The 12,991-nt window shown below is 37.5% G+C and overlaps 1 protein-coding gene across 1 annotated transcript in view; it reads right to left on the bottom strand.

Moving 5' to 3' along the window:
* LOC134667785 (uncharacterized) overlaps positions 1 to 12,991 on the bottom strand; it is a 197,227-nt gene that overhangs the window by 82,585 nt on the left and 101,651 nt on the right. Inside the window, exon 2 of the mRNA XM_063525195.1 lies at positions 6,730 to 7,352. Within this exon, the coding sequence (XP_063381265.1) occupies positions 6,730 to 6,848 (119 nt within the window). The 5' untranslated portion in view covers positions 6,849 to 7,352. The remainder of the gene's footprint in view (positions 1 to 6,729; positions 7,353 to 12,991) is intronic.

Genomic DNA, 12,991 nt, shown 5'->3' with positions numbered 1-12,991 from the left:
AATTTTCAAACATGCGTCATCTTATATGAAATAACCCTTGTTCAGCGCGTAAGACGTGCACATTCTCCACAGGGATTTTGTTACATCAAAAAACATCTTGACTCAATCTTTAAATTTTCTTTCAAAACTTAATAACATTGGAATATTAAAATACAGTCACTCTGTTAAACCAGATCATGCATTCTTTTTGTACACGCTCACAAACTTTATAACAAAAACGTTCAAAATTCACCTCCACCATGTATACCACATATGTATTTTTTTAATTACATCAACGTACTCAATGATATAAATAATCTCACCGTTCGCTCCTACCCTACATGGGACGCTAAAGAATACGGCTAATGGTTCGCCGTGACAAGAGGACGGCGTCAGATAGTCCGTCGATTCGATTAAATGATTACCGCCTAATGAAATTGTTGAGCCCTCACTAAACTAATACCCACGGGGTGACGTAAGTGTCTCCTGATTATATTATGTTTACACCGATATATCAAAATTCAGGGAGCGTGCAGCACAGGAGGGTTGCCAACTCCAATTTTTTTTTACCCCTACAGCTCAACTTAAAAACCCCTAAAACCGTACTATTATTTTGGAAAACCCACTAAATAAAAAATAAAAGAAATTATACGTTTAATTAATTCTTTATTTATAGATTTTCCAGAATTTAGTACATCATTATGATTTTCAACCGGTTCGACATTTTTGTGATCATACATACATATGAACGTTATAGATGGCCAAGCAAATCCTGTCAGTAGAAAAAGGCGGGAAATTAAATGTATCTATGAGAGTAGAGACGATATCCCTTCGCGCCTACATTTTACAAATTTGCCGTCTTTTTCTACCCTAAAAAAACACTAAAAATATTTACCCCTAAAAAAACCCCTAGCTGGTTTATTTACCCCTAAATTTAGTGGTAAAACCACCAACTAGGAGCCGTCAGAATTTTTGCGCGAGGTATTTATAAATTTGAAGTTTATGCTTCCGATGTAGCCCACAAATTGGCAGAACCTACTATGCACAAGAAAGCATACAAGAACGAAGGCAACGCTTAATTTGGCAATGTACATGTTTATATTTGCGATTCAGGCCACAAGATGGCAAACCTTCCAACGCGCACGGTCCCTATAAGAATTTTACAGGTGAGGTGTGTGCGACTCTCGTAGCTAGTTTTGATGTGAACAAAACACTACATACAGCATTATTAACTTCTGGATTTCCCTAATAGGTCAGTAAATGAATGCTCAAAAAACGTTGTAGAGGGAAATGCTTGGAACACAATTTTTGACTCCGTAACTTTGTTTGGACTAGTTAAGAGGTGGACATATCAAAAGTCCCCGGTTGTAGCCCCGGTGCTAGGGGGTAGAGGGGGGTAAGAAGGTCGAATTTTTCGGTTTTTCATTGATATCTCGGAAACTTTGCGTCTTAGCGACATGACTACTAAGACAAACCGAAAGCTGATAAAATTAGTTACAAGTTTTGTCCAGTCAAGTTTTTCGATATCTTGAATAGTTTTTGAGATACCCGCTCTTGAAAGTTTATTTAGGGATTTTAATTTTATCTTGATATCTACATCAGTGAAGCTGTTAGGCCATGTTTGGTATCATTTTCGTACAAATCGGGGGTGCTGAATTCATTTATGGTATCACATTAACACTATTTCGAAGTAAAACCAAAATTTAAAAAAACATATTTTTTAAAATCCCTCTTCACGCTTAACCCGCTGAACCAATTTTGTTTAAATTTGGTATAGAAATAGTTTCAGTCTCGACACAGGACATAAGATAGTTTTTATACCGAAAAACATCTTTTGAGGGTGTGAAAAGTGGGGTGGAAGTTTGTATGGGGAGTCAATAACCGCTGAACCGGTTTAGATGAAATTTAGGATGGTATACATCTGTGATTTAGATGAAAATGATACCAAACATGACTTCAAACCTTACCTTAAGCAGTATTAACCTCAGGAATGCAGTTTCGTCGACGAAGTTGAATTCCCCCCATACTCTATTTCACAACTTTAAAGGATGATTATTGAGATAAAAAGTATCTTATGTCCTGTCTTGGGACTCGAAATATCTGTATACCGAATTTCAATTAAATCGGTTGAGCGGTTTAAGCGTGAAGAGGAATTTAAAAAAAAAGGTATTTGTTTAAAGTTTATGTGTTTTTTCTTAGGAGTGGTGTCAATGTGATACCAAAAATGAATTCAGCACCCACGACTTATACGAAAATGATACCAAACACGGCCTAAGAGCTTCACTAATGTAGATATCAAGATAAAATTGAAAGCCCTAAATAAACTTTCAAGAGCGGATATCTCAAAAACTATTCAAGATATCGAAAAACTTGACTGAATAAAACTTGTAACAAATTTTATCAGCTTTTGGTTTGTCTTAGTAGTCATGTCGCTAAGACGCAAAGTTTCCAAGATATAAGTGAAAAACCGAAAAATGAGACCTTCTTTCCCCCCTCTACCCCCCAGCACCGGGGCTACGGCCGGGGACTTTTGATATGTTCACCTCGTAACTAGTCCAAACAAAGCTACGGAGTCAAAAATTGTGTTCCGAGCATTTCCCTCTATAACTTCTTATTGCTTGGCCTATAAGCGTACCTTAGGCGAACAATTTTGCTTATTTTCTTGTTACAGAGATACCAGTGAGTGATAATGATTAAGATCCCTATCGAACTTCATATTAATTATTGTCGCTATGATATACTTATTAAAGCTTTGACTTTATTTCCCACCTTTGACATTGGGTCTGCCACCGTATTAGGTACCGTAAAATGGGGTGAGTTGGGTGAAATTTGACTTACAAACCTCGATAAAATTTTATTTTTACATGTGAAAACTGAATGGTGTATATAATAAGTGGTTCGGACGTTTGTATTTTAGTTTGTATTTTATTTTGGGTAGTTCCATTTCATAACTTTGACGATAAAGAGGAAAACCCACCTCACCCCGTAGTGCCTCGTATTTGGGGTGAGAGGGTTTTTCATACAAAGGTGATTTTGGAAGATTGTTGGATCGTTTTTTTTATTATGCGTATTACTCTGCCGCCTTAAGAAAAAAAACCATAACTAACAAAAAGTAAGTTTCGAGAAAAAGCCAAAAAACTTTGCACTCCTGTTCAAATAGTTTAAATTCAAAGTACAAAGTTGAAACTTTTGTTAATGAACAAAGTAATTGTGTAGAATTTTTATGCGTTGTAAATTATTCGATTATCTATTTATTTAAATAAGTTATTTAGAAAAAATAGTTACTGCCTCGTGATATAAATAAAATAAAAATATCTTTACTAACATTAAATGACATAAGTGTGTACTTATGGTTTTTGTGTTAGTTTTGCACTACGATGTCTAAGAAATAAAAACACAAGTACACAGTTGTGCTTATGTTACTGACCGATCTCGAAGCTGAAAAAGCACAATTGGGTACTTTATGTTTTTTTTGCTTAGTTAACGTTATCAATGGCAAAGTGTCGATTGGCAAAGGTCAGCTGGACGGAGAAGAAAACAAACGAAGAGGTTTTACGCATGGTAGGAGAGAAGAGGAGTTTGTTGAGAACCATAGAAAACAGAAGAGGAAAGATGCTTGGTCACCTGCTACGACACGACGAATTTATCAAAAATATCATTGAAGGGAAAGTTGAGGCAACAAGACGGAGGGGGAGACCAAGGAGAACGTACATAGATCAAGTAAAGGAAAAGCTCAACGTCGTGTCGTATCAGGCTGTCAAGGAGAAGGCAGAGGACCGACATACATGGAAATCGCTCCACCGACAAGAGTCTAACTCTTAAATGAATGAATGAATGAACGTTATCAAATTATGATTTATCTCGTTAAAGGAGTTCTTAAAAATACGATGAAGATTCAGAATTATTTATTTAAAGAAAACAAATGAGATATTTTTAGAGATATTTGATTAGTAATGTAATATAAAACTAAAAAAATGCATAATTAGATTGCACTACCTAAGTGCAAATGCTATTAGGGACCTTTAAAATGTCATAATGTAATACAAAACTGAAATAAGGTACAAGTAGATTGTACTAAGTACTAGTCCTTAATTTATTGAGATGGTGCTGATGTTTGTGGCTAGACATGATTTTCTTGAATGTCACATCTGGCCATAAGAAGCAACCGTCTGCTCCTAGACGACAGCCGCATCGTTAGTAATCTGATAACCAAAACAAAAAAAAACACACCCACAGCCAAGAAGCAAGCACAAACAGCCTTTGCATTCTAGAATAAAATATGGTTAGAATGAGAATGTTAGATACAGCTCAAACACTCAGAAAATTATCAATTTTATTCCATTATAACAAAACTTGCAATCATAAAAATAACAATAAAGCGATATTCATGAAACAAAGAATGAAAAATAAGTAGTCGGGAAATGCCTGTTTCATGAACAAGCATGACATTGGGCGGTGTATCCCATACTAAAATTAAGCCATGTGCCAATGTAAAACTGTAAGTGTTATTTTGCAACATACATGAAGCTCGGTGGTGCCGGAGTGATCACACATAGGACCGAAACTTTAAGCCACGTTATTTTAAGCCATTGTACCTTAAATTCGTGGTTAGAGTTATCATCATCATCATCATCATCATTTCAGCCTATATACGTCCCACTGCTGAGCACAGGCCTCCTCTCATGCGCGAGAGGGCTTGGGCTATAGTCCCCACGCTAGCCCACTGCGGATTGGGGACTTCACATACACCTTTGAATTTCTTCGCAGATGTATGCAGGTTTCCTCACGATGTTTTCCTTCACCGAAAAGCTAGTGATAAATATCAAATGATATTTCGTACATAAGTTCCGAAAAACTCATTAGTACGAGCCAGGATTTGAACCCCCGACCTCCGGATTGAAAGTCAGACGTCATATCCACTCGGCCACCACTGCTTGGTTAGAGTTATAATATTATGTTTTAGTCTCAATAGACAAGTTACTTAACATCAATATACGAGCAAATAAAGAAATAATGTTAATTCCAGATACGCATAGGTATACGTGTGAATACGCGCGCCATTCCTTAACGGAGGTACCTACTAGAATGACCGCGACAAATATACCTAAATTTATTCAAAAATATAGGCAAAATCTGAAATACGCGACGAGATGAGAAACGTAACATGGATATAAGTAAACTTACAAATAATTTATGACACTTATTACAATCACGTATACACATTAACACTTCTATTATTTTTTGAAGTAGGCACAGGAGTAATTAATACGTGCGTCGTACGCGCCACCTCTTCCGAAGGAAAGTAACCAGGAGTGAACCGGTCAAAATCTGTCCTTATAGGGGACCGGAGGGGGACTACCTACTAGCCTGATAAAGCATAACTGACCACAACGTTTAATAAATAAAGCACAAGTTTACTTTTTTTGCAACCGACACTAAGCAGAAAAAGCATAAGGAAGAGTCATACGAGATAGAAAAAACATAACGTGCTACTTATGTTTTTTCAGATTCCCAGAGTTATGATTAATAATTATTTTATACTAACAAGACTGAACACTTCTGTCAACTTATGGGTTTTTTACATAGAAATTTCATAGAAAACCAATATTATGGTTTTTCTTCTTGTGAAATAATTGTTGGGCTCAAATTCAAGACAAAGGAAAAAAACACAAGTCGTCAATTTAGTACCTTTCTGTCTATGAATATATACTTATGCTTTTTCTTTCTCAAAAAGGCAGTAACTTTACCAAAATGGTGTGTAGTTATGCTTGTCTAAATCGTGACCTGTTAGAGATAAAGAAATAACTGCTAGATAGAAAAATCACATTTTTTTTCCTGATTTCGAGGGTGTCAATAACTCAATTTCGCAAAAATTGTCACTTATGGTTTTTTTTCTTAAGGCGGCAGTACTATAGCCCCATTTTAAATTGGAATACATTATTTTTGTAGCAGTAGCCTTAAAATCGCTTTTCACCCCCCTCTCAAACCTTCTCTCCCCATTCATAACCCACCTCTCCCCGCGAAACCTACTCACCCCATTTTACGGTTTGTTTATTTGTCGTTGTCCTAGCTAGACTAAACAGTAACCATCAAGCTAATTTTAGGGTTCCATTCACGTATTTATAGTCACTCGCGCTACATGTTTTAGGGAGCTTAGGTCACGTAATATGTAGGTGTAATACGTGAGTTAAATCGTGAAATTAGCTGAATGTTATGTATGACTCACGATAGTTTAAATTCGATAAACGACCACGCGTTTTGCGCGAATGTAAAGTCCATCAAATGTACATAAATATGAACACTTACTGTTTATCCTTCCTCAGCTGAAGCTTCTTCTTGAAGGCGCGCTTGACGCGCAGCAGCAGAAATGCGGCACGATAGATGGTCAGCACGGACGGCCGCTTAGCGGTGCTGAGCTCGTCCATCTCGCCCTCATCGCATAACCTCAGGCCAAGCCATTGTAATGAGCCCGAGCGCACACTGCCCGGCGCCCAGAGGTTCGAATCCTAGCCAATATAGAATACTTACTGTTTATTCTTCCTTAGCTGACGCTTCTTCTTGAAGGCGCGCTTGACGCGCAGCAGTAGAAAGGCGGCGCGGTCGATGGTCAGCACGGACGGCCGCTTGGCGGCGCTGGGCTCGTCCATCTCGCCCTCATCGCATAACCTCAGGCCGAGCCATCGTAGCGAGCTCGAGCGCGCGCTTCCTGACGCGCAGAGGTTCGAATCCTGGCCAATATAGAATACTTACTGTTTATCCTTCCTTAGCTGACGCTTCTTCTTGAAGGCGCGCTTGACGCGCAGCAGCAGAAAGGCGGCGCGGTCGATGGTCAGCACGGACGGCCGCTTGGCGGCGCTGGGCTCGTCCATCTCGCCCTCATCGCATAACCTCAGGCCGAGCCATCGTAGCGAGCCCGAGCGCGCGCTGCCCGACGAGCAGAGGTTCGAAATGGTGGCGGCATCAACTCACAATAGACACCTTTGACTTGAGAGGTGTGGTTTGTTCTAATCTCTTTTTTCTACGAGCATTAATTACACTTTAACTTTTAAGCACAACTTTGAGAGATATCTGTTGTTGTTTATAGTTTATCGAATGTACAAAGTTTTCACTATTTTGAGCACGATTTAAACTTAATTGACTTGTTCAAAATGGAGGGCTCTAGTTAAAATTGTACCGGCACGGCATTAAAACTTATTTTTATTAAAATAATTAGGAGGAGCACGGATTATCACTTGATATTTAGTTAAGATTATCTGAATCACTAAAATAAACTAGCTAAATAATATGTTGACTAAGAAATCACACTTTTTGGAATTTTTCACATAATTCAATTTGACACCGCGTTTCACTTGTTCACACTTTCAGCTGAATACCTGTAACAAAATATAAAATATTTTTAAAACATAATTATTTGGGTGTAAATATTTTATTCTATAAATAGAGTACTTATAGATTTCAGTTTTGTCGCCGGAACTCAAGCATATTAGAATTGTCGGATACAATAGTAAAGATTGATCGTTAATTGTACTATCGTATATGGTGTGACACCACAGTCACACGGAAACAGCTTCATAAATCAAGTCTCCTAATCCTACCGCTCACAGAGGTCACGCTGTTTACAAAACCAGTGTGTCCTCATTTTATTATTCCACAGTTTATTGAGCTAGGGTTGACACAAAACTGTAGCTTTTTTTACTAAATTAATCCACGTTATAATCAAGGGCGAATACCATGAAAATTTTGCACGGAAACTACACATTTTAAAAACAAAAAAAGTTTAAAGCTGGCTCGATAGAAAAAATCTCTAAAACAAGTCTAATTTCAATTTTTTCTATTGAGGCTGATACTCATCAGCGCTTGGCAAGCGACGATAATAGCAGGAACATAGCCACAGGTCGAAAAAGATGTATCTCAGTCATAAACTGGCATCTGTTACACCGTTTTGAAATTAGGGGTAGAGCGGTGCTTATCGCTTCTATTTCAAGCATGCGACAGCTTAAGAACAATCTTTCGCAAACTCATATCTTTATAAAGAAATAACGAAATTGTACTCTACTTCATGCGACCTAGAGTTTAGATTCCTTTAACGTCTGCATCTTATGACAGTTAAGACTACATTGTCGTAGCGTACGTGGAAAGCCCTCCGCCTTTTCTGGATTTGCTTTTCATTGATAATACGCGGAAGCTTTACACCACTAAACAGAATTTGCAATGAAAACATCACTTAAGGTTTTTAATTTGAAAATTATTCGACATGTTTGTAATGCTTATGGACACATGTCAAACAGTTTTCGTGATGGTTCTTGGGGTTTTCCTCAAAGCTTTATTATGGGCTTTTCAGTTCGCTGACATATTGTGAACTTAGCTATTTAAAACCGTGAGTGACCCTTTTACTTATTACATGTTTAATATGGTTATCAGATGTTTAAAAAGGAAGCTTGTATTTTTTCAAACTTGCGAAATCTTGTCGATGCGGAGAAGACGGCATATATTCTGTAATGCTGTAAAATTTGATTTCAATAAATATCAAATATCAAATATCAAATATTTTTTTTACTGGCAAGAAGACCGTAAGACAGGATAGGGATCGGCCCATTCTGTACGACATACTCCTTTTCTCTGCCACAATATAACCCAATAAACCAAGTTTTCGTTGCAATGTTGAGGCTCCGTTCAACAAAATGTCGAAATATAGGTACCTAGGTACTTTTCCGCTCTTGGGATTCAAAATATTCGAATACTTTTGTACGATGCGAGACTCTTACAAATTGGATTTGGCTTCGTTTTTACCGCTGAAAAGGCAATACAGAGGTCAGTAGTGTCGCAGATGGTACCTTCTTTGGTTTTGAATACAGATGATTGTATTTTGGAAACAAGTTAAGTATACAACAGACAATAAAAAGCCTTAACATGATGGGTTCAATACCAGCCAGCCTTCAATAACTAGCCACATTATACAAAAATTAAATCTGTTTATAGGTGAATAGAATTCATTTTTAGTTTAGGGTGGCCAGTTAATGGTGAATTAGGTACCCTAAGTTTTCTTTAAAACACTGTCTCAACAAAATTTCGATCTAGTTCATTAAAAAAGTCAATTAATAAGTACAATGCCATCAACATTCATTAATTATTAATAAGTTAAGTCTTTTTTAAAGTATATGCGGGTGTGATGAAGATAAAAAAGTAGCTCTATGTTCAGATATATCTGAGCGAACAAAATGCTGGCAAATAACTCATTTTGGATCAATGATACATTTTACCATAATAACCTCTTCCCATTTTGTGATCACATAATAACTATTAATATTAAATCATGCTTTATAACCAAAACAACAACATAACACCTTAGCGACTTATTTACTCGTCGTACTCAAGACAGATGTCAAGCAGCGGCAAGCCTGTTATGAATTATCATCGTCCCTACCCCGACTTATCTCCCGTGTCTTATCTTGTGTGTTACGGTCGCCTCCAAAATCATCTAAACATTATTCAGCTTATCACAATGGCATATAATACTTCAAAAGTGTACGTAAATACCGGGTGTGGCCTGTAACACGAGCAAATAATTAAAACATAGATTGTACTCCTCAAACGGTGACACTTTTGTTCAACAACTTTTAAAAATTATGAAGTATTTAGACTCCCTATTATACAAAATAAATATTATCTTCAATGGACGCCATCGCCACGGCATATCATTGTGATTGACGTTGCTTGTCACGCCTTAAACATAACAAAATTCGCAATACATTGCGTCTTAGAATAAACTTTAAAGTGTATTAAAAATCAAACCACAAGTTATTTTTAAAAGTTGCTGAACAAATGTTGGTCAGTATGAGGAGTACAGCCTACAATTTAATTTTTTGCTCATATTACAGGCCACACCCGGTATAGATCTGACATCCATTGTGAAAGTGTCGAATTTAAACTGTTGTGAGACATTCTAACATTATACGGTTTAGACTCACTTGTTTTTAGTCACTCGCGAGTCTAAACCGTAAAACATAAGAGAAGCGAGTCTAAACCGTAAAATTAATTAACATTGTAAAAATCATACCAAACATATACAGGGTGATTCAGGAGACGTGAGCAGGACTAACACTGCGCATTTTGTAAATTATAAGCAACTGTTTCGTATCAGTATTAGTGAGATTGACGTAAATTTTCTACTAGTGATGAAAAAAAAATTTTTCAATTTATTTACGACATGCATGGTCGCCCTAAAATTAGAATACTAAACTACAGATATTCTGTGTCAAATTCAATGTCATCACTGTCATCACGCTCTGGTTACTTTTGAAAATTCGTATCTCACTAAGGTTTGACATTTTATTTCCTTCGTAAAAGAGGTTTTATGTTTATTAATTAGGTCTTGTAGGGTGACCATGATTGTAGAGAATTAAATTTGCCCTCACCAAAAAGTTGAAAAATAGGAAAAAGTGTAGTTGTTTTACCTAAATACGACGGAGATCGATCAATTATCAGTTACTGAGTGAGCAGGATTAGTCCTGCTCACGTCTCATGAATCACCCTGTATACAGTCAAGGAATTCAAATTCCGACCCATTTCGTACTTTGTCACAGTGACAACCGTATGAGCGGTATGAGGTCTCTAGCGGCTTTCATATTGATTGTCACTGTGACAAAGTACGAAATGGGTCGGAATTTAAATTCCTTGACTGTACCTATTGTAGTATTTGTAGTCTATGTGAAAGCCTAAAGAAAGGCCATGTCAAGAGCACCCTAAACCGGCGGTCGTGTATGAAGAATGTTATGAAAGTGAAGGAAGCGAAAGAGGTATGTCAGTGGAAATCCGTGGACTCTGCCTACCTACCCCTCTGGGAAATAGGCGTAGGTAACCAAGTATACGTATGTACAGTCAACAGTAGATTTTGCTAAACGGGCGAGGTGTTCAAAAAGATCTTGACGCGACTTTATTGTTAACAGAATAAGAACCTATCAAGGTAATTTTGAACATCTCGCCCGCTTAGTAACTTCTTCTGCTGACTGTATATATGTGGACATCGTGACCTTTGTGTTTCGTGTCGCGAGTAAACCAGGGGGGCTACCGCGAAAACCGAAATACGCAAATTGCGGGGATCTTTCTCTTTTACTTCAACGAAGGCGTAATTAGAGCGACAGAGAAAGATGCCCGTATTTGCGAACTTCGATTTTCGCGTTTATAGCGCTGGCTTTTGAAGATAATGGCGTGCCTCTTACGTGTCGTATAAGTCGTATTGTATAAGTTTATTGAGTCTGTCTTTTATGAAGTATAAAATACAAAGTAACCAAGTCATATAAAAACCTTTGTGATAAATGAAATGTTATTCGACAAAATAAATTACTTTCTAGCTTCTCAGCGTCGATACAAAGAAAATACTTAGTTAAACCGTAAAAAAATACCTTTAAAGCCAATTCAGTTCTTTCAGAACTGAGTTAAATTATAATGATTAGGCAGCGAAGCTCGAAGGTAGGTACAAAAAACAACGTACCAAATGGATGAAATGTAGTATTTCACGATCACCTTACTGCTGTATTCGAACTTCAAGATATTCACAAGAGACGACACGTACTAGATCCATTCTAGATACGTTATAGTTAAGATATCAACTAGTTTTCTTTTGCAGCGCAATTTGGGCAACCAAATGTCACTTTTACGTTAGATAGAGTAAGATATCTATTAGATGTGAATTGGATCTCAAAGTCATATCCTGTGGAAATCGTTCAAGCTTCAAGAGTATCTCCAGAATCGCGCAAATGCCAAATTTGACAAGTTAGATCTTAAACATATCGTTATCGTATCTTGGTGATGTCTAAAAGATATCTAATAGATATCTATTTCAAAATCCGAATCGGGCCCTTAGTCCCCTTAGGTAATGACGATGTTGTTAGACATCAGTTTATTTACAGCCTAAAGTGCGGCAATGCTCCCAAGACACATTGCTGAGTAAGTTTATTGCAGGTACAAAAGCAACACTCCTCTGTACATCGGTGGACCTTATTACAAAAGGCATAAGGTCCACCGATGTACAGTTAACAGTGTGGGCGATGGTACCTACGTCACAGTAGTCAGGTATTTTAATTAAACAAATTACAACAATAATTACCCCCGCAGATTGCAATCAGGCGAGACTCGGTTGTATACGGGCGACGTCTAGACTGTGTAAATTAGAAGTTCTTACCTACAGACAAAAGGCACATTTCGGATTTAGACTGCACTAGCACTCCGATATTGCCGACTCAAATGGCAAAAATCTGGGCATAAATATTGAGCTTTAAGGTAACATTCTATTTCTGATCGCGGCTGCTGCAGTACTGCTCCGACACGTCGATGTTATTGACAAATTTCCATAGTGAAATGAATTACAGTAACGTCGCAACAGTGCAGCTGTCGTTGGAAATGGACTGTCAGACTGTCACCTTTACATTTGCAACAGCAATACATTTGACGGTAATGTCGCGCTGCAGTTCTGCGACGGATTTGCTGCCGACTGCATTATTGCAGGAAACGTTATCAAGGTAATTTTATCAAAAAAAATATTTACGTTAAATTCCTAGTGCATTACAATACAATACAATACAAATACTCTTTATTGCACACCTCAATAAAAGAAGACAATACAAAAGAAAACAGAAATACAGGCAGAGGTAAACAACAGGCGGTCTTATCGCTAAAAAGCGATCTCTTCCAGACAACCTTTGGGTAGCGTGCGTGCTTTGGGTGCATTCCTGCGCGACATATGATTAATTGTTTAGCTCGTTCTTATCATGAAGAAATATCTAAATACTTAATCATATTGCATATTATGTATGTTTAGGAATTCTGCTTCCTTCTGAGCAACTTGTTAAAAACAAAATCAAAGACATACTATGGTTCAACATAAAGCCGACCACTGACTAACAGTCCGCCGGACGATATCGGCCTGTCAGTTAGAACAAAAATTTGACAGTTCCGAACAACTGACAGGCAGATACCGTCCGGCGGACTGTTAGTCAGTGGTCGGCTTAATCTT

The sequence above is a fragment of the Cydia fagiglandana genome, chromosome 9 (genome assembly GCF_963556715.1).
Source record: "Cydia fagiglandana chromosome 9, ilCydFagi1.1, whole genome shotgun sequence".
NCBI classification, from domain to species: Eukaryota; Metazoa; Arthropoda; class Insecta; order Lepidoptera; family Tortricidae; genus Cydia; species Cydia fagiglandana.
The sequence above is the reverse complement of the archived record's forward strand: the minus strand, read 5'-3'. Positions and strand labels throughout refer to the sequence as shown.